General features: G+C 44.6%; 1 protein-coding gene across 2 annotated transcripts in view; it reads right to left on the reverse strand.

The window, feature by feature from the left end:
* Nucleotides 1-20,773, reverse strand: part of PCSK6 (proprotein convertase subtilisin/kexin type 6) — a 358,296-nt gene that overhangs the window by 26,136 nt on the left and 311,387 nt on the right. Inside the window, exons 14-18 of one of the 2 annotated variants that reach the window (XM_006874526.1) lie at nt 17,364-17,543; nt 17,163-17,201; nt 13,111-13,213; nt 11,260-11,456; nt 10,083-10,170 (exon numbers count right to left, since the gene is read on the reverse strand). In XM_006874526.1, the coding sequence (XP_006874588.1) occupies nt 10,083-10,170; nt 11,260-11,456; nt 13,111-13,213; nt 17,163-17,201; nt 17,364-17,543 (607 nt within the window). The remainder of the gene's footprint in view (nt 1-10,082; nt 10,171-11,259; nt 11,457-13,110; nt 13,214-17,162; nt 17,202-17,363; nt 17,544-20,773) is intronic. The other variant, XM_006874527.1, reaches the window with a different exon arrangement.

The raw sequence follows: 20,773 nt of genomic DNA on the forward strand, positions 1-20,773 counted from the left end.
CACGAGAAGATATATACACACCAATGTTCATAGCAGCACTATTTACAATAGCAAAAAGATGGAGGCAGCCAAAGTGCCCATCAACTGAAGAATGGATAAATAAACTGTGGTACATACACAGAATGGAATACTATGCTACCTTGAAAAATAACAAGGAAGCTGCAACCCACCGCTTAACATGGATGAACCTTGAGGACATTATGTTTAATGAAATTCAGTCAGTCACAAAAGGAGAAATACTACTGTAAAAGACTAAGACGAAGAATCCATACTAAAAGGTGTATGGATTCTTTGCTGGTCACTGAGATGTAGGGGTGAGGGGAGGGAGGGGAAGGTGGAGCACAGGGTAGTGAATAGACACAGGATAGTTTAGATGCTAGGAAGGGAGGGCAATACACAAGACAGGTGAGGGGAATGGAAGAACAAAGCAGATGGGAGAACAATTAGGCAGGTTTGCATGGGCTAAGTGGGACAGAGGAAAATAATGATGTATTCACAACCTTGGAACAATAGGGCTCTGGGATACAGGGGTTAAGACATGGTTGGAAAGGTGAAAAGAAGGGAAATAATGTTAAGATGCTTGGCTGTCTTTCAAATATTGGTTTCCCTGGCATACCATTATAAAATAGACAGTTGAGGGGGAGAGAAAGGAGTAGTCAGAAATCACCATAGAAAGGTTGCAAGTCTGTCTTCTGCCTATAACTGATTGTTGTTGTTTTTGTCAAGTGCTGTTGAGTCAGTTCCAACCCATAGCGACCCTGTACAGGGTTTCCAAGGAGCAGCTGGTGAGCTGGAACCACCGACCTTTCAGTTCAAACAGCTTTGCAGCCTGGTGCATTAATTAACAGCACCACATAAGTGATTGGAATACCTAAAATGGGGCTACAACGTGCCCAGTGAAGGAGGCTTCCTGCAGAGTATTATATAAGACCATAGGTGGAATCCTGAACCGCATCCAGAATCTTCTGAGGTGGGAAATCCCCACTTCAAAGGACAAGCAGACCAGCCTGGAATGGCTAGAAGAACAGAAGATACCTCTTGAGAAACAGACCAACAGGAAAAATACAAAACAATATAGGCAGTCCAACTGATTACTACAAGAACAAGCAAACAAGTTGCTTGCCCAGGAGACATCAAGGCAAGTGGTCAGGTCCTCTCAGGGCAAACCCTCTTCCAAGACTAAGACTCAATGGGAATACATGAGCAAACATGCACTCTGATTGGTGACCACGTTCATCATCCATAAGGGGAAGCAAGGAAAAACAGCAATGAATCTGCGAGCTAAGCCCTACAATATTCAATAGACTCCTGTGTACCCAGGTGGAGACCTGGTTGGCCAGCAGTGTGGCAAGACCTGTGGACTCTTGGGCCCAGAGTCAGTGACATAGTCACAGAGGAATAGAGTAGAGAGTGAAGTGTTCAGCTGATAAGAAGAGAGGACATATGCATAAGAACACCCACACATGCAGATAAAATCCACTTGACCTGGCTTCAATCACTGGATGATCAGCTAAACTAGAAGAAAGATGAGAAGAAAAAAAAAAAAAAAGAGTATTCTGATACAATTTGATGAACTTGACCTACACCTATGGAGCTCTGGTAGAGTAATGGTTATGAATCAGGCTGCGAACTACAAAGTCAGTCAAAACTACTAACTGTTCCACGGGAGAAGGATGAGGCTTTATGCCCCTGTAAAGATTTACAGCCTCAGAAAACCTGTACAGGGCCCCTGTGAGTCGGAACCAACTCCACAGCACATAACCACTACCACCATGGATGCAGTAGCTCAAAAGAGGGAACAAATCTTTACAGCAAGGATCATTCTTACCGTCTCCAAGCACAGAGCAGACAGGGATGGGCAACTTGGACACTGGCTACTCAAAGTGGGGGTGGAGGGGCTACAAAGGCAAGAAGTGACTGGCTTATGAGCTTTCAAGAGGGAGTCTAGATCCAGAGGGCATGGAGGAAGGTAGAATCTCCACTGAGTAGTATCCAATCTGTCTGGGCAGGTCTGATGAAAGGAGATGCGGGTAGGTCTCTTGTGATACAAGTGAATAACTGTTATCAGGACTGATTGTAAGGGTTGGAAATGTAAAGGTAGATGTTGTGTAGCAAAAGGAGTGGAGTGATTGACTTTGTAGTCTAGGAGCAGAGGTTTCTGGGACCATTAAGGGAGAAGAGCAGAGAGCAGGACCTCACCCAGAGAAGTAGTGATGCCAGAGATGGAGGCAGAGATGATGACGTGGAAAGATGGAGTGGCTGGGGACTTTAGACTCAGAGGGAGAGGGGCTGTGTGCTGATTACTGGGGGACAGGCATGCAGGGTATACTCTTTGGTTGGTTGATGATGCATGGAGGGGACTGTAACCATGGCAATGAAATGATACATGATAGGATGAATGTAAAGCTAATGTTCTCTCATGTAAACTATCATATAATTCACAATAAAACATTAGAAAAAATAGAAGTATCTTCTGTTCTTCTAGTTTCTCCAGGCTGGTCTGCTTGTCCTTTCAAGTGGAAATTATCCACCTCAGAAGATTCTGGGTGAGGACAAATATCTTTCTTAAACAACATAATAGGTGTTCAAGAAAGATATTTGAACTGCAAGGTCAGCAGTTCAAGCTCACTAGCTGCTCCTTGGAAACCCTATCCAGGGTCGCCATGGGTCGGAATTGACTCAACGGCACTTAACAACAACAATACACAAAGAAGCTCTGGTAGCATAGTGGTTACGAATCGGGCTGCGAACCACAAGGTCAGCAGTTTGAAACTACCAGCTGTTCCACGGGAGAATGAGGCTTTCTGCTCCCGTACAGATTTACAGTCTCGGAAATCTGTACAGGGTCGCTACGAGTTGGAACCGACTCCATGGCACATAACAACAACAATACACATAGAACTCACCAGACAGAACAATCGGGAATCAAACTGACTACATCTGTGGGGAGAGATGATGGAAAGGCTCACAACCATCAGCTGAAGAAAATTAAAACAAGTCCATGAGGGCCAATGTATGACCTTGAGTATATCCCACCTGAATTTAGAGACCATCTCAAGAATCAATTTGATGTGTTAAACACTTATGATGGAAGTACAGAAGAGTTATAGGTTGAATTCAAGACCATCAGACATGAAGAAAGCAAAAGGTTGTTAAAAAGACAGGAAGAGAGCTGAACAGAACATTTCAAAGGGCATTTTGAAAAGACAAAGGCAAAAGATCTGGAATTAGAAAACCAAAAGGGAAACAACAAGCTCAGCATTTCTCAAGTTGAAAGAATTGAAGAGAAAATTCAAGTCTCAGGTTAAAATACTGACGGATTCTACCAGCAAAGTATTGAACAGAGCAGGAAGCACTGAAAGAAGATGGGAGGAATATACTGAATCAGTCTACCCAAAAGAATTAGTCTACATTGGATAATTTAAGAGGTACCATATGATCAAGGACTGATGTTACTCAAGGAAGAAATCTAGGCTGTACTGAAGGTATTGAAGGAAAAAAAAGCTCCAGGAATTGACAGAGAAAAAAAATCTCACAAGTGGAAAAGTTTCAACAAGCAGCAATAGAGGCGTTCACACATCTATGCCAAGAAATTTGGAAGACAGCAACCTGACCAACAAATTGGAAAAGATCCATATTTGTATCCATTCCAAAGAAAGGTAACTCAATGGAATGCAGAAATCATCAAACTATTACTAATATCACATGCATGTAAAATTTTACTAAAGATAATTCAAGAATGGTTATACAAAATATCAATAGGAAGCTGCCAGAAATTCAACCTGAATTCAGAAGATAAAGCGGAATGAGGGATATCACTGATGTCAGATGGATATTGGTTGAAAGCAGACAATACAACAAAGATGTTTATTTGTACTTTACTGACTATGCAAAGGCACTTGACTGTATGGACAATAACAAATGGGTGTTCCAGAACACTTATTTGTGCTCGTGAGGAACCTGTACATAGACCAAAAGGCAGTCAGTAGAACAGAACAAGGAGACACTGAAAGGTTTAAAATCTCCTTCCTAACTAGTCCATCATTTCAACTCCTACATCTTCCTTGTCCTGCTAACAAGTTGAAATAATATCAGTTAGGTGAGTAGCTTTAGGGTCTCTGCTTCTGTCCTTTTTTCCAGACCCCACATCTGTGGACCCTCTTCCCCAATTTCCTGGTCAGGAAAGAAGGTGCAAGACATAGGCATCCTCCCTGAGGCAGTGACAATGCTCCCTGAGCCAGGTGTGCTTTATCTGCCCTGTGTGTAAAGTGTGTGTAATGGCGATATCTACTTCATGGGGTGCAGTGAAGATTAAATGAGGCAACACTGCTGCAAGTGCCATGAGCAAGAGCTGACACTGAATAAGTCTGTTTCATTCCTCCTTCCCCAAAATAATAGTCTCCATTGGTTCATCTCAGTCCCAGCAACACTGGGATAGAGAATGCGTAGGGTCTGGGAGGGAGACTGGCTGACATCCTCTAGGTCCTCCCTACACTAGGGCTGATGCCTGACATCCCTGTGGAGGCCTGAGAACTGTGCTCTGAAGCAGGGCAAGATGGTGGACTAGCAGAAAGGCTGTGCGGACTCTCTTCAGCAAGGTTATGGAAAACCAGATGAGACAGATGCAGAGGACAGTCCTGAAACTCTGAGCTCCAGAGGAAGGGATATAAAAGTGACTCAAGAGAGAAAGCTAACAGACATGCCAAGAGAGGAGGTAACTGATAAGCAGTGGTGGCCAATGGGACCTGCTGCAGCCATCTTGAGAGTTCACGAATGGCTTTAGAGACAAGAAAACATATTCATGTTGCAAAAACCTATATGTGGCTCATAGAGACAAAGGTGTGATTTTATTTTTTATTTTTTCCTAATAGCGAACACCCTTGGGGATTCTCCCATTTTCCAGGTTGTCAGAGCCACTGGGAGGTTATAAGCCCTAGAGAGGAGCGATCTACAATAATTCCAATAGGGAAGGCCCTGCTTCCAATCTGCAAAGTCAATCCTGGACAGCCCTGGACTAGCTCTCACTAGGAGAGGTTGCTGAACGGACGAGTGGGGCATAGAAAAAAAGTGGGGGAACAAAAAGTAAGGAAAGAAGGCTGGTGATCTGTGTGGGGCCCACTGGACACAGCATAGCCATCCTGAACTTTCTCTGTGAAGGTAACAGGTCAGTAGGTGGTGCACTATACTGCTTATTGGCAGAGAGAAATCTTTGACTCTTATTTTTCATGGTGATGCCTGGTTACTTGGTTTGTTTTCCTTCTTCATGCCTCATCCAACAGGAGACAGAAACTGTGGCCAGACAACTGAACTGTACACTCTATAACCCTACCAACTGGGCAAGAGCCAAGACCAACTACTATAAAACTGAGCAGTGACTACAACCAAAAGCAACTACATCCATTCTGAATTGAACTGTATGAATCATGAACAGGAAAGCACATCTGCTCACACCTCACCAGGAGGCAACTGGTGAGTGCCTAAGAATATGCCAACATATGTTCATCAACTTAATACAAATACAACACCATCACAATGCCTAGAAAAGCAGCAGAAAATTTCTGTTCCCATGAATAAACAAGACAGAGTAGTTCAAATGACCAAGATGCAGAGCTAGAAATTGTTTTTGAGGCATAAGAGGTACTGAACTACCTGAAAAGGAATTCAGGAGAATTATATTTAGGTACATCCAAATGACTGACAGAAAGGTCGAGGAAAACAAGGGAGAATTCAGAAAAGCTCTATAGGAACGATCAAACAAAATAGATAAAAGCATTAGAGACAATATAAAACCTGCAAACAGAAATCCAGAAGATAGTACTAAGATACTAGAAATGGACACTGCACCAGAAGGCAGGGGAGTAGATTTGGATCAATGGAAGTCGGAATTAGCAAGCTTGAGAATAAATCTCTCAGTATCAGTAAGCTAGAAGAGCAATCAGAAAACAGAATGAAAAAAAAAAAATGAAGAAAGCCTAAGATTCATGTGGTATAACATGAAGAGGAATAACTTACGGGTGATAGGAATTCCAGAACAGGAAGAGACAGAGAAAATTACAGAAAGGATAGTTGAATAGCTGCTGGAAGAAAATTTCCCTAATATCACTAAAGATGAGAAGATAAAACATTCAAGAAGCTGAATGAACTACAAACAGGATAGAATCACCAAGACATATCACTAAGAAATCACCAAGACGTATCATAATCCAACTCTCCAAAAGCAAAACCAGGGAAAGAATCCCTGAAAGCAGCTCGGAAAAATGAAATGTTATCTAGAAAGGAACACCAATAAAACTAAGTTCTGATTTCTCAGTAGAAACCATGCAAGCAAGAAGGTGATGGGGAAACACATAAAACAAAGAAAGAAAAAACCCACCAAGAATCATATACTCAGCAAAACTGCCCCTCAAATATGACAGTGAAATTAGAACATTTCCAAATAAACAGAAATTAAAGGAATCTATAATAATTAAGTAAATTGTACAGGAAATACTAAAGGGAGTCCTTTGGACTGAGAAACCCAAACAACAGACATCAGTCTGAGATTGACATACATGGGAACACCACCCAGAATGCAATCTAGAGGTCAACGTATACAGAGTAAAAAGAAACTACAAGACTGAAGATAAGGAATCAGAAATACCAATCTATAATGAAGCCAACTTCAAAGTGAAGGGAAGGAAAAATACAGTTACAGGTGGCAAGGAGGTCAAGTAGATTTCAAGATAAAGCATATTATTTTAAACTGGGAAATAAGTAAATTACAGGGTCACCTCAAGGAAACTTAATATACCTTCAAATCAGATCAAGAAAAGGAATATCTATGAAGACTTTGTAAACATTAAATGATGACGAAATTAACAAGAAAAGGCACACACATACACAAATGAACTCAGCACAGGAAAACACGTGGAACAAAGAAACCAGCAGCACCAAAAAAAAAAAAAAAAAAAACAGCAAACTGACTGCAATCAATTCATACCAATTGATATGCATGCTAAAGATCAAATGCTTAAATTTAAATGCACCAGTCAAGTGACAGAGAGTAGCAGAATGGAAAACAAGATCCTTCAATATGATGTCTACAAGAGACACATCTTACACAAAAAGGCAAGCACAGATTAAAAATTGTTGCTGTTGCTGTTGTTGTTAAGTGCCGTTGAGTTGATTCCAACCCATAGCGACCCTGTATGGGTTTCCAAGGAGCAGCTGGTGAGCTTGAACCACCAACCTTGCAGTTCAAATGGCTTTGCAGTCTGGCACACTAACCCACAGCACCACATAAAGGATGGAAAAATTTATTGGGCTAATGGCAATCAAAAACAACCAGGAGTGGCAATATTAATCTCTGACAAAAAAGTCTTTTAGGCAAAAACCAGCATAAGAGACAAGGAAAGACATTATTTCCATAATAAATACCTGTTCTCCGAAGGAAAGAGACTCAAATACATAAATCAAATTCTAATAGAATTGGAGAAAGAAATAGATAGCTCTACAATAATAGTTGTTGTTGTTAAGTGCCTTCAAGTTGGTTCTGAATGAGTAAGGGAGGGGGGAAAAAAGACTTTTGTGTTTAACTGCCTTGTGGACACTGGTCTAAAGAGACATACATGTGTAATAGAAATGAATATTGGGAATTACGATTACAGAAGGTTTGTAAGCCAGTCTCTATTTGCTAAAAGAGAAGTTAGAATCTGCCCAGGTAAACAAGCTTCCTGATAAACCTTTGTATGGGCCCTTAGGTGGAATCCTGAGCCTCACCCAGAGCCTTCTGAGTTGGGAATTTGCACTTGAAAAGACACGCAGTCCAACCCAGTACTGCTGGGAGAACAGAAAATTCTTGTTGAAAGAAAGACCTGCAGAAAAAAGCTGACTTTTCAAGTTTCAAGCAAGCTGTTTGCTTTGGAGGCAGCAAGACAAGAAAAGTCATCTCATGAGGAAAAGCCCCTTCTAGGTCTAAAAGTTAAAGGTAACCCAGCAGTAGTCTAATATGCTTGCTGCAGACCACCTGTGCCTACTTGTGAGTGTAAGTAGGGGAAATGCAGCAATGAAGGCTGAGTTTGGACATGTTCCATTGGCATCCATTGACCCTGAGATATGAGAGAGAAGAGGAAAGAAGGCATGGCTGGTCTGAAGTTTAGGGAATTTTGTGAACTCCTGAGCCTACGGGCACTGACCTAGCCCCTGAGAGCTGGGTATGAAGGTGAAGGGGCCAGCTGGTCTGAAGGGTAGGGAGGTGAGCTACCAAACCCTTTGATTAGCTTGGATGGCTAGTGTTAAGCTGACCAGAAACTGACACTGTGAGCAAGTGCAAATTGGCACACTTCGATGAAATGGACTTTTGCTTATGGATGTAGTTGCTCAAAATTATAACTGGAAGATTCGCCGTAATAAGGAACATGCTTGCCTCCTCAGTTTACTGGGCTAATAGAACTGGGCAATTTAGACATAGGATATAAAAAACCTTGCTTGCTGAAAGTGAAGAAGACTTCAAATTCTTACTGATGATGATCAAAAACCACAGTCTTTGGCATGGGTTGAACTTCAATGTCAAGAAAACAAAAGTCCTCACCACTGGATCAATAAACAGCATTCATATAAAGACTTCATTTTGTTTGGACCAATCATCAACACTCTTAGAAGCAGTAGTCAAGAAATTAAACTACATATTGCATTAGGCAAATCTGCTGCAAAAGACCTCTTTAAAGTGTTCAAGAGCAAAGATTTTCATTTGAAGATTAAGGTGCACCTGACCCAAGTGATGGTATTTTCAATAACCTTATGCATGTGAAAGTTGGACAGTGATTATGGAAAATAGTAAAAGAATTGATATATTTGAGTTATAGTGTTGGAGGAGAATATTAAAAGTACCATGAACTGCCAAAAGAACAAACAGATCTGTGTTGTTAGAAGTAAAGCCAGAGTACTCCTTAGAAGCCAGGAAGGCCAGACTTTGTCTCTTATACTTTGGACATATCATCAGTAGGGACCAGTCTCTGGAGAAGAATGTCATGCTTGGTAAGTGGAGGGTCAGTAAGAAAGAGGAAGACCCCAAACAAGATGGGCTCAAACAGTGGCAAAAGCAATGGGCTCAAGCATAGCAGTGACTGTGAGGTTGGCACCGGGCCAGGCCGTGTTTTGTTCTGTTGTGTATAAGTTTGCTATGAGTTGGTACCGGCTCAACGGCACTAACAACAAAACAACAACATAAAGGCATGAAGTGGCTGCTTTACTAGCTTTCATGAGTATGCTTAGTTTCAGAATGAAGGGGGTTAGGTAGAATCCCTACTGAATAGTTTTCCGCTTTTCCAGAAAGGTCAGGTGAAAGGGGGTGGGGGGTGATGGGGATAGAATTTTATGATTCAACTGTAATTGTTAGTGAGATTGTGATTGTCAAAACTATAAAACTGTAGAAGATGTATGACTAAAAGTGGGGAGTAGTTAATATTTTATTTCTGAACAGACTATCCCAGGACCATCAAGAAAGAAGACCATGAGTGGAATGTGAGATCCGTACTTGGAAAGGTGGTGACAGCAGGGAGAGACAGAGCAGCTGCAGGCTCCAGTTCGGTGTACTGAGAGGGCTGTGTGCCTTAGGGTAGGAGGCTGGCTTACTGAATGAGCCCCTTGGGCATTTTAATAAATAAATAAATAAATAAATAAATAAATAAATAAATAAATAAATAAATAAATAAATTTGTTTTATATGTGTACAGCAAATATTTTTGCTTTGTTCATTTGTGAAAAATATGGTGTAAATTGGGAACCACAAGGAGGTTGTTGCAGGGAGGAGACTGTAACCACTGAGATGAAACACTAACAAATGCGCAGATGAAACAAAATGATTTGCTAAATATAAAGTTAATGGTCTTGTCTATAAACCTTCACTCAATTTACAACAAAAAGACAAGAATAAAAGAGAAAGAAATATGATTTAATGGATTTAGAATATTTATCCTTAAAGTCTTTGGGCCTCTGAAATTTTAGCTTTTAGACAGAGATACAAAAGCTTCATAAATCAACTGCAAAATCTCCAAAGGGTAGAAACCATTTGGCACTCTTCAGGTATAAAGTCAAGGCCTTACCTGAATCCTTCTTTGCAGACGGTACATTTCTCTGGCTCATCAATGCACTTTTTACAGCTTGGGTGGCATTTAAGGCAGTTTTTCTGAGCTGGGGACAAATAGCACGGTGAGGAACAGGTGAAGGGAAGAGCTGAGGTGAGTGAAATCTGGGTCAGTGAGACTGCAGCACTCCAAACCAGGGTGGAGGACAGTCTTCACCAGGGCCAGCCACCAGCAGGGATGAGAATGAGTAAGACAGCAGAGGCCACACTGAGAATGCAGGCCTCTTCCCCTCTCCATATTAGGGTAAGCCAAAAGTCTCCCGCAATCACGAGGCTTTGGAGGCCACCCCTCACCAGAAGAGCCACGAGAGGAATCAGGGAGACTGGCACCTTTCACAGGGGGACTCTTCTGAACCGATGTCTGCCCATTCCATTTGGAGACTTTATCATCTAGGTCTATCGATGGAGCAACTCAGCAAATACCACCCTGTCCAGGCACCGTGGGCCTCATCTCATCTCCCAGGTCAGTGCTGCATCTTCTCCAGTCCCCTCCTGTGGCCCGCCTTAGGTGCTCACTTAGGACAGTGGGTGAATGAGCATGGCTGGTGCTGCTTTGGGAGAGGCTGGGATAATGGAGACCCCACCGAGAGCAGCTCTGTTTGGCAATCCAGGACAGGATTTGACAAGGCTGTGAAATGGGTCTTGCAGTGCTATGTTTTCCCTCAGACTCTGAGTCCTTGATGACTTTATATGACTGTGTGGCACTGTGGGGTGATGCGCTGGACTGCAAAGTCAGTTTGAACGGCAAGGTCACTGGTTCAAGCTCGCTAGCTGCTCCCCAGAAACCCCACACAGGGTCACTATGAATCAGAACCAACTCAATGGCACTTAACAACAACTACCATTACTACTATGTCCTTGCCTCCTCCACAGAAGCAAGAAGAGCTGCATTACAGTTAGGGCCCCTTCCCCCAGTGGGACCCTCTCCAACATCACAGTGATCACTTCTCCATAACTTGTTTAGCGACATTCCTCTATTAATCCAAATGCTTCACTGTACCTCTTTCAGGGCTAGGTGATGTCTCAGCCTGAGTCCTGCCCATCACATCACCTTGCAGGTGGAAAGGCAGGACAGCTGGCTCCCCCTGCTGTGAGTCCATCCCCATCATTTCATGCAGTCGAGGGCATGCACTTACCTTCCTCTGCGTAGAAACCTACAGGACATAGCATTACGCAGGTACTCATCTCCTGATGGTGGTAGAACCCGCTGCGGCAGGATAGGCACTGGGTGGGGGCTCTCCCAGAACAGGACTCACAGCCCTTGTAACACCTGCGACAGCGCCTTGCTGCTGTGTCCCCGAAGTAGCCCAAGGGACAGTTGCTCACACACTTCCTGTAGGAAGAAGGTTGTGAGGCCTTTTCAGCCCAGCTGCCACAGGTCAGCCCCAGGCAGGCAGCTGGCTTAGGGTCCCATCCTGATCAGCAAAACTGAGGAACAAAGGCCCCAGGTATGAATACTGAACATTTGCATTAGAGCCCCAGTCTTGGTGCAGATGGGAGGTTTGTAGGAACACAGCTGGAGGCCCTGAGCACTGATAGAAACCTGAGTTTTCTCCATGCAGTCAATCCAGCAGGAGGGCGTGAAGCTGCCTCTCATGTCCTGAAGGAACCTACCAACTTTTCATTCCATTTCCTCACAGATTTTCTGAGGCTCCCTGGTAGCTGGCTTTAGAACATGCACCTCTGGCACCCCCTGGGATCTGCTGGCTAATCTTAGGGCTCAGTAGATTGAGTGTAGCTGTGTTTAGAAATGCCCTAGGGTGGAGAGCGAGCCGTGCACAAACTAAGCCTCTGCCACGTATTACTTGTGGATTTCCAATGTCTGGGGTATTAGGTAAGCTGCTACCTAATGTTGGTGGTGATGTGCTGGTGGTCGTTATGTGCCATGGAGTCCATTCTGACTCATAGCAATCTTGTAGTGGTTACGAATTAGGCTGCTAACCTCAGGGTCAACAGTTCTAAACTACCAGCAGTTCCACCCCTCTGGGGAGCAAGTTTCACCGAGTCTCTTGGGAGCTCCCAGGAGAGTGTGACAAAAGCTCTGAGAAAGGAACAAGGAGGCCCAGGCTGTGAAAGGAGACAGGGTGGCTGAGAACAGCACAGCCCTAAAACCACCTTGGTATGTATACACCAGAGGCTACCGTGGCATGCTCAATATGACCCTGCTTATAGACTGAATTGTGCTCCCCACCCCAAAAAAGAGGTATGTTGATACCCTCATGCAGGAATGTGGCATTGTTTGAGAAAATAGGGCTTTTCTTTGTAACTGCTATCAGAGTCCTGGGGTGGCATTGTGGGTTAATGCACTGGACTGCAAAGTCAGTATAAACTGCAAGGTCAGCGGGTTCAGACTCACCAGTTGCTCCTTAGAAACCCTGTACAGGGTTGCTATGGGTGGGAATTGACTCAATGGCACTTCACAACAACGACCATAGAGGTGACACTGGCGTAGGGAGGGTGCTAACCCTAATCATTTCTGAGTGTTATTTTATAAAGAGGACGGACACCAATACAGATGCACACACAGGGTGAAGACAGACTGCCAGAAGTCACTAGAGCCCAGCAGACAAGCATGGAACAGTTCCTCTCAGAGGCCTCAGAAGAACCAAACACAGCCCATAATTATGCTGATCGGAACTTCAAACCTCAAGAACTGTGAGACAATAAAGTTCCATTCTTGAAAAGTCACCTGGTTTGCGGTATTTTGTTATAGCAGTCTTAGGAGACTAAGAAAAAAGGTTTAAAATTTTAGACACCAAAATGTTACAGTGTCTGATTTCTCTGTGATGGACATGTATTTGTGTGATTACAACAAAAGGTTACTAGAAACATTTAAATGAAAAGCTGTTACTGTCAATGTGATTCCTTTCTGGGATGCTACAGTGAGTCATAATTGGGGCATCAGGTTGTGGGGGGATAAGGGCACAGCTGGATGGGTGTCCTCGGTGAGGCCAAGGGGCATGCAGCCCTGCCACCCCTCCCGTTACCTGCCGGTTTTGGAGTTGCCCAGGCTGAAGTGCACACAGTTCAGGCACTGGTCTGCATTGGGACCATCGCAGCCTTTGTCACCACACTCTGGATGGCACACACCTTAAAGAGACAAGAATTTCCTTTCATCCCTAGAGACGCATTCTGAGCCAGCTGTGACACAGAGGGCTAGAAGGCAGAGCCGGAATGGGCCCTCCTCAGAGTAATGGATGCAGGCGCAGGCTGGGCACTGCACACAGGGATCCTGTGGAGCCAATAAAATAACCAAGGGACAGGGACCAAGGTCAATGATGAGACAGAATTGAGGGATCCTCAAAGCAGCAAAGTCGTGTTGGCTAGCCCCTTTCTGATTTTGATTCTGTGCAGGATAAAGCAGCCAGGATGGCGAGTTTAGGTAGCTGTTCCCAAGTATTGATCATTCGACATGAATTAGGCAGAGAATTCCCTACCTGGGGAGTGTCCCTGTGTGCAGGACCCCTGGGTATGGCTGTGCTGCTGGGTAGGTTTGGGAAGTGACAGGATGTGGGTGTCTGGTCTGGGGTGGTGGTACTTTCTGGCTGGGCTTTATTTCAAGCAGACTTCCTTTTAGGATTCTCTCATTCCAGCCCTTAGTGTGGACCCTGGAGTGTCCTCTCATCCCAAATCCAGGGCCCATGTTGTTGGGGAAGTGATGGAGAGAAACCTAGGAAGGCTCAGTGGACTCTGCAAACCTCGCCCCACTGGGCTCTTCCCTCTAGTGAGCCTGCTTCAAATTTCTATCCTCCTGGAGGTGGGTGGGCCACTGTCTGCAGCCAGCTTGGGGGTCCTCTGCAGTTTAATCTGAAGAATGTATGTAGGCACCATTCAGACCATGACCCACTGAAGTTGGCACTGAGGTGGGCTCCGACTGCCTGTCCTCCCAAACCAGGTAAACAGGCCAGGAAAACTTTACCACCTTGCTGAATGGACAGCTCCACTGGACAGGTACAGAGACCGGGCTAAAAGGGACAGTATCGAGGCCTTTGAAAGAAAAATAATCTACAAAAGTTTTAGTTGCTGGAGGGAGTGGGGTGTGGCTCAAAAGCAAACAGGAGGTAATCCGATGGCCACCAGGATTTCATGGGGGACTCCAGAGAAAGAACAAGTCTCCATTCTCTACTTTCCAGGATAGGACTCTTTGAAAGTCACACAAATCCTCCTTTATTCGAATGCAGATTTTCTTGGTGTTAGAACTGGTGTGCTTTGCTCTCCTCCCTGAAGTTTTGCCATTGTTGATGTTCCCAGAGTCTTCTCTGTGGGCTTGCCTTGCCTGTCCCCCCACTGCAAAGCCCTCTCAGTGTTGTGCTCATCCTTGGGCATTCTAGACCCATCTCCCCTGGTCTTGGGTTGGCATGGGAGATGTAGTCAGTATGGAAGTTATGAACTACCATTTTCTAAGTTTGTCACTCCCTGCTCCAGAGCCCACTGTCCCCTGAACTTCTCAGCTTCAGGCTGTTTTAGAAGAGGACTGGCTCAATTCTCATTTGTACTCCCTTTGGCAGATTTGATGCTTGCTCAGTCTCATCCTAGGTCTTCTATGGAGACACCCACAGAACTGCGTTGCTGCACTGCACCGTTTAATAACCCACTGAGCCCCAAACACACATGCTTGGGCACTAGTCTCCAGCCCTGCAGTGGGCCATGATAACACATGTGACCCAATGACCCTACAGCCTTTTCCCTGCCATGCTTGCTCCATTTGTTTGATAATAGTGAATAGTTTCCTCAATCTTGAGAAGGTTTGGGGGGCACAGGGAGGAGAGACCACTGTCCTTAATTCTTACAGGTGTGGGAAAAGGGATTTGTGCCAGTTGGTCATTGCTGTAGTGACTCCTAGAATCATGTGAACATTTGCCACATGATGGAAGGATGAGTGATGGATCATATGCAAGCAGATGAAAAGAGGACACACAGAATACTTGCTGCCCAGGACTGGACAGCCGGGAGGGGCCTGGAGTGGGATCCTCTCTCTCCCTGTGTGCGTGGACTTGACCCTAGCCCTTCTCCACTCTGTGGGGCCTGCTGAGGGGAAGCCCTGGGCATGAGCAGAAGGTGAAATTCGGGGGCTGATGGGGCAGAGCAGTCTCCCCAGATGGCTCTCTACTTGAAGTGTTTTCAGAAGCCAAATATCAAGAGTCATCTCTCACATCAAGCATTCTTGAATTTAATCCCTGGCCATCCTACCCAGCCTCTCCATCACTCCTAAGAATGCGTGTGTTTCTCTTTGGGCAGCTGCAACTTATTCTCTGGGAGAGTATATGTGATCTGTTCTGCAATGTGCATTTATGTCTGCTTTTCCTCTCATCTCAATGAGTGTGGCTGTTCCTCCAAGAACCAATGGCTTCCTATGCAGCTTCCCGTCACTCATAACAGGAGGCTCTGTGTGCAAGCGGAGCGCCATTACTACAGCTCACAGCACTCTCCTGAACCACTGTGTTACACTGTCACAAGTTTATTTGAAAATACCACCTTAAATCCTTTGTGGAGTGAATCCAGGGTAAAGCACACAAATAAGCAAGTGGGGAGTGGCTGGCTAAAGGGCTGTTATGTATCAGATGGATTTCCAAAGGCACAGGAGGGTTTAGCTGAGGGTCAGTGCACCAGAGCCTCACCATAACACAGGAGACATGGGGTGAGGGTAGGGTACAAGGAGACCAAGGAGGGTCTGGGGGGTACTGGTCTGCTCTGGGGAGTGAGTCCTGGAGTGCTGAGCTGTAGACTGTTTCAGCTCACTATGACCCTGCACTAGACTTCCTTTGCAAAAACTACTGAGTGGCTCTGGTAAAGTTTTTCCTAGTCATTGCTCCACGTCAAGCCCACCCCTTCTCTCTCCCTGGGCCTCTGAACCCAGTCTAATGACCAAAGCTGCTTCCACCCAGGATGCAAGGAGTGCTTTACCCCATAGCCTGTCCTGTTTTCTACTTCCCCAGCTGCCCTGGTAACCCACAAGGATTCTCCCTCCCCCATATGCCCACAGTGGAGTGCTCTCTCTGCTGTGCTGGCTTAGTCTTCTTCAGGCTTTTCCTATTGCTACTGGTACACTTGTTCCACCTGGGCCCTGAGCCCTCAGGTTGGGCTCTACCAGGTTCAGTAAAGGTGGGAGAATGAACCTGCAGAACCATATCATAGTGGGTGTCCAGTGTACAAGGTAAAGCCAAGAACATATTCCCAGGGGAACACAGTTGTTTTTTAAAAAAATAATTACAGAATCTTGCTGCCATTTATGAATCACAAGGGGGAACTGAGAAGATTAGTCCATACATAATTCAATGCTCGGTTTCAAAGCAGAAATTTAAAATGGAATCGACCACAATTTATGCTTGATTGGTATTGGTGGAATTCTCCATTCTGTAATGTTTTTTCAGAAGTGATGACAGAATTCAGAGCACCAGCCTTCTGAGATATCACCCATCATTTATCATGTAGCTGTAATACTTAGCTCAAGAAAATATGCCAAACCAGAACCATGGCAGCCTCTCACAAACCTGTGTGGGATGGCTCCCTGAGAAGGCGACTGCTTTCTATCGAACATGCTAATAAAAAATGTGCCCAGCCCAGCAGCTGGAAGTCTGGAGCCCACTGCTGAGTACTGTAGGGCTCGGTGACCCTGATAAGGCACGCTGGGGCCAGCACCACATGGCAACAAAGACAGTGGATTTGCAAAGGTGTCTCTACCACCTGTGAGACTGGTAAGGGCTTTTTTCATGCAGCATCAGTATCTACAGACTGACTGTCTTGAGCTCTTGTTCTCAGTCTCTAATCACAGCTCTTAGAGCCTCGGTCCAGATCTCTAATTGTAGCTCCTTTCCTGACTCTGTATATCCAACCCCAGAGGGCTGGGTCTATTATCAACCTCCAAGGACCGAATGTGGGTGGGCTTAAAAGGGAGACAGGAGCCTGAGTGGGACAGGCAGTACCTCAGGAGGAGGCGAGCTGACCAGGAAGCAGAGCTGTGTTCTGGTTGGGCATATAGGGCCTCAGTTTCCCAGTCTGGGAAGAGGGGAGAATACTTACTGGTTTGAAGCATACTTACTCATCTGTAAAATACTAGGAGAGCCTGGGATGGGAGAAGCTGTGTGAGTGCAAATTACCATCATTATTATAATGTCCAGGACCGAGCAGGCACACAATCATCACCCCACCTCTGGCCAGGAGCAGCCCACATGGTAAGAGCTGCAGTGGAAAAGCAAACACCACTGTGGCTAGCTGGCTCCTCCTGCTTCAGACACATTACCTGTGTACTCTTCCTCCTCCTCGGGGACCTCGGCCTGGCCTGGGAGCACAGCTACCTTGGATGGCTCCAGCTCTGGGCTGGCTAGCTCTAGCATCCGTGAGCGTGACTGGTGGGAACTGAAGGTGTTGTATGGGTGCTCAGCTGTGCCATACAAAATCAGACTCCATTCCTTTAACTTCCCTGCAAAGCAAGAGGGTTCAGTTTGAACATGCTGTGGGCTCGGGCCCAAGTCTCCCTCCCACAGCTGGCTCTTCAGCCTAGTTACTTCTGGTTTCCCTAAATTCCAGAGCGGGGCTCCTACTGGCCAGCATACTGTACACCGTGGGCTGAGGTTGCTACAAGTCTGGGTGTGTGGGTGGGAGACAGTTAGAGTCAGAAGTGGTCCTGCCGCTGTTGTATGAAATTTTGACTTTGATTTGGTAGTACATTGTGACCCAGAGAAGCAATGTTTACTTTTAACCATCACCCTTGCTAACCAGAGTGCCAGCCCCTACACCTGCATTGAGGGCCGGCCGCCCCATGCCAGGCTGTGTACCTTCCAAGCCTCTCCCAAGCTGGCCAGGATCAGCAGATGTAGACAAGGTTCTTGAATTTGACAAAACATTCCTGAGATGATCTTTCCCAAAAGGTCCAGCTCTTTCACAAGCACCCATGACTCATTCCCCTAACACCTCCCGAGCACGTTGATGATGGCAACGTAAGAAGCATTCTAGACAGTTACAGGTGCGGAAAACACAGACGCTGCTGCTAGGGGTCCTCATCTGTTCACAACTCCTTAGGATCACATGAAAGCTGTATTTCAAAGTCACAAAGGAATTTGCACATTTAACTACTGAGTGGTGGACTGTGATTAGGGTGGGAGGGTAATGATCATGTGGCAGAAACCAAGGGCTGTAACAGAAGCTGTAATTTGGGTGGAAATACGAGGCTTCCAAAAATACCCACAAAAGACCTGGTTACTAAAATGAGATCCTTATTTTCAGATTTAGTTTTGGTAGGACAAAGAACCTACTTCGTGCTCAGGGTTAGCAGGGCACTAGAGGAGAAAAAGTGGAAAGAATTAAAAAGGAACCAGGAACAGGGGCTACCTAAGGGGGTTAGGAGGTCAGGGTTCAGGAACGGGAGAGAGATTGCATTTTCTTAAAATCACAAGCATATATATTCAGTTTGCACATATAAATTAAAAAACACTAAATTAAAAATCTATGAACAAAGTAGTTGCATGGTCAGAGAAAAATCAAGAAGCAGGGATTTTTACTTATTTTTAAATATATGGTGGTGGTGGTGTGTCATAGAGTAAGTTCCGACTCATAGTCATCCTGTACAGGGTTTCTTGAGGCTGTAAATCTTTAAGGGAGGCCAAAGCCTCATCTTTCTACGCAGAATGGCTGATAGCTCCTTAGTAATATATATGGATGACTCAAAACCCAAAAGTATAAAAGTGAAGTTGTTGTTGTTAAGTGGATTCTGATTACCTAAATCCTGTGTTTCCTTTCAGGGGTGTTATAAAAGGGGGCTTCAAAAAGTTCATGGGAGTCCTGGTGCGGTGCTGTGGGTTAATGCACTGGACTGTAAAGTCAGTTTGAACCACAATATTGTTAGTTTGTGCCCACCATCCACTCCTAGGAAACCCTATACACGGTCACAATGGGTAGGAACTGACTCAACAGCATTTAACAACAACAAAACGTTATTGGAAAAATGGAATGAAAAGAGAATTAAATTTTTCCACAAACTTCTTTGTATATTTACACAACTAAATATGAATATGTATTTGTCCCACTCTGTTGCAGACCGTGTGAGCCTGGTCAGAGGTTCGAGGCCCTATAGGGCCAAGTGTAACAGATCTAGCCACTTGGCAGTTAATGGCAAATTGTTTTTCATCTTAATATCCGGTTATGTTTTATCAATTGCAAATATGAGCCCTTATTATTCACAGAGAAATATTAGAACCTCCTAAAGCCTAGACTAAAGGTTTCAAAGGTCAAGCCTTTCTCCAAAGGATTAACTAAAAATATTTTTGCTACTTCACAGTTCTTTGTTCTACAGACAAAAAAGCCATCCTCCCTGAATCTCTCCCAAGTGTTAGCTATTCAGTCAAGTTCCTGAAAACCTGGCTCAGGAAGCCAAAACAGTGGGACTCCGCCCAAGCTTTTGTCCTTATCTCTCACCTTCCCCCAACTGAGCTCAGGGGCTATAGATATGTTAACTGAGCCCGAGAAACCAAGTTGCGGGCCTGGGATTCGAACCAGCGAAGTACGATGTAAAGTTACTTGAATGTCTGGAAAATTACTGATGCTAGCTGTATCCTGTTTTAGTCCCTCCCAGCTTGGTGTGAAGCTCCTCCCCTAAATAAAACAGAGGCCCAGGCCTCCCCAGGTATGCATTACAAGATGGAGGGCATGCAGTAAAGATTGCAGTGCATTACAGGTTGGAGGGCATGCAGTAAAGATTGCAGGGCAGTGAGTTGCTGCCTGCAGAGGCCACGATGCCTGTACTCCCCAAGTCTGCCCACCAGTGATGTATCCACCCTGGCTTTGGGGTGCCTCATTGTCTCCCTCCTCCTGTCTGTCTGTATATTCTTTCGCTATCTCTATCGCCGCCAGGTATCTCCTCCTCGTGAACCGAACCCCTATGTTGAGGCTGGTCCCCGACACCATTCCCTTTTATTAACACAAATGGTAGCATCTTCTGCATCTTGCCAAATTACGCTTCCAAAGTATCATAATTTATGTATTCAGTATCCTTATTGACAGACACTGAGGTCTTTTCTAAACTCTTGAAATTACAGTGCTGCAAACTGGTCACATGAGCAGGAGCATGAAGAACATGAAATCTAGAGTTACAATGGTTTGAGTATTGACCTATCTCTTGAACACATTTTGGCTCTATTAACATATTCTGACTTTATACATATTCAATATATCAAATTCAAAACAGAAGAATCAGAAAAGAAAAAGCACAAAAAACATCTGATTCCTGATTTTAAATGTAACTTAAATCACATAAATTATGGTGACAGCCTCTAGAACATTATGCTGTTGTATGTTGCCATCATGTTGATCCTAACTCCTGGCAACCCCGAGTGTGCAGAGTAGAACTGATCCACAGCTGTGCCTTTTGGAAACAACTTGCCAGTCCTCACTTCTCAGATGCCCCTGGGTGGATTTGAACTACCCATCTTTCAACTGTTAGTTCAGCACTTAACCATTTGTGCTACCCAGAGGCTCAAAAAATTACAATAGTTCCTTATAATGAAATGTAAATGAGTTCATCTACTATCAACAGAGATAATGGGAAAATGTCTTACCAGTTAGTAAACAATTGATATTTTAAAGAAGACAAATAACTAAATACTGAAACATAGAAGAACATTTTAAAAATCATCTATGCTTTCTTTAGCACGTTTT

The sequence above is a fragment of the Chrysochloris asiatica genome, unplaced genomic scaffold (genome assembly GCF_000296735.1).
Source record: "Chrysochloris asiatica unplaced genomic scaffold, ChrAsi1.0 scaffold00282, whole genome shotgun sequence".
Lineage (NCBI taxonomy): Eukaryota > Metazoa > Chordata > Mammalia > Afrosoricida > Chrysochloridae > Chrysochloris > Chrysochloris asiatica.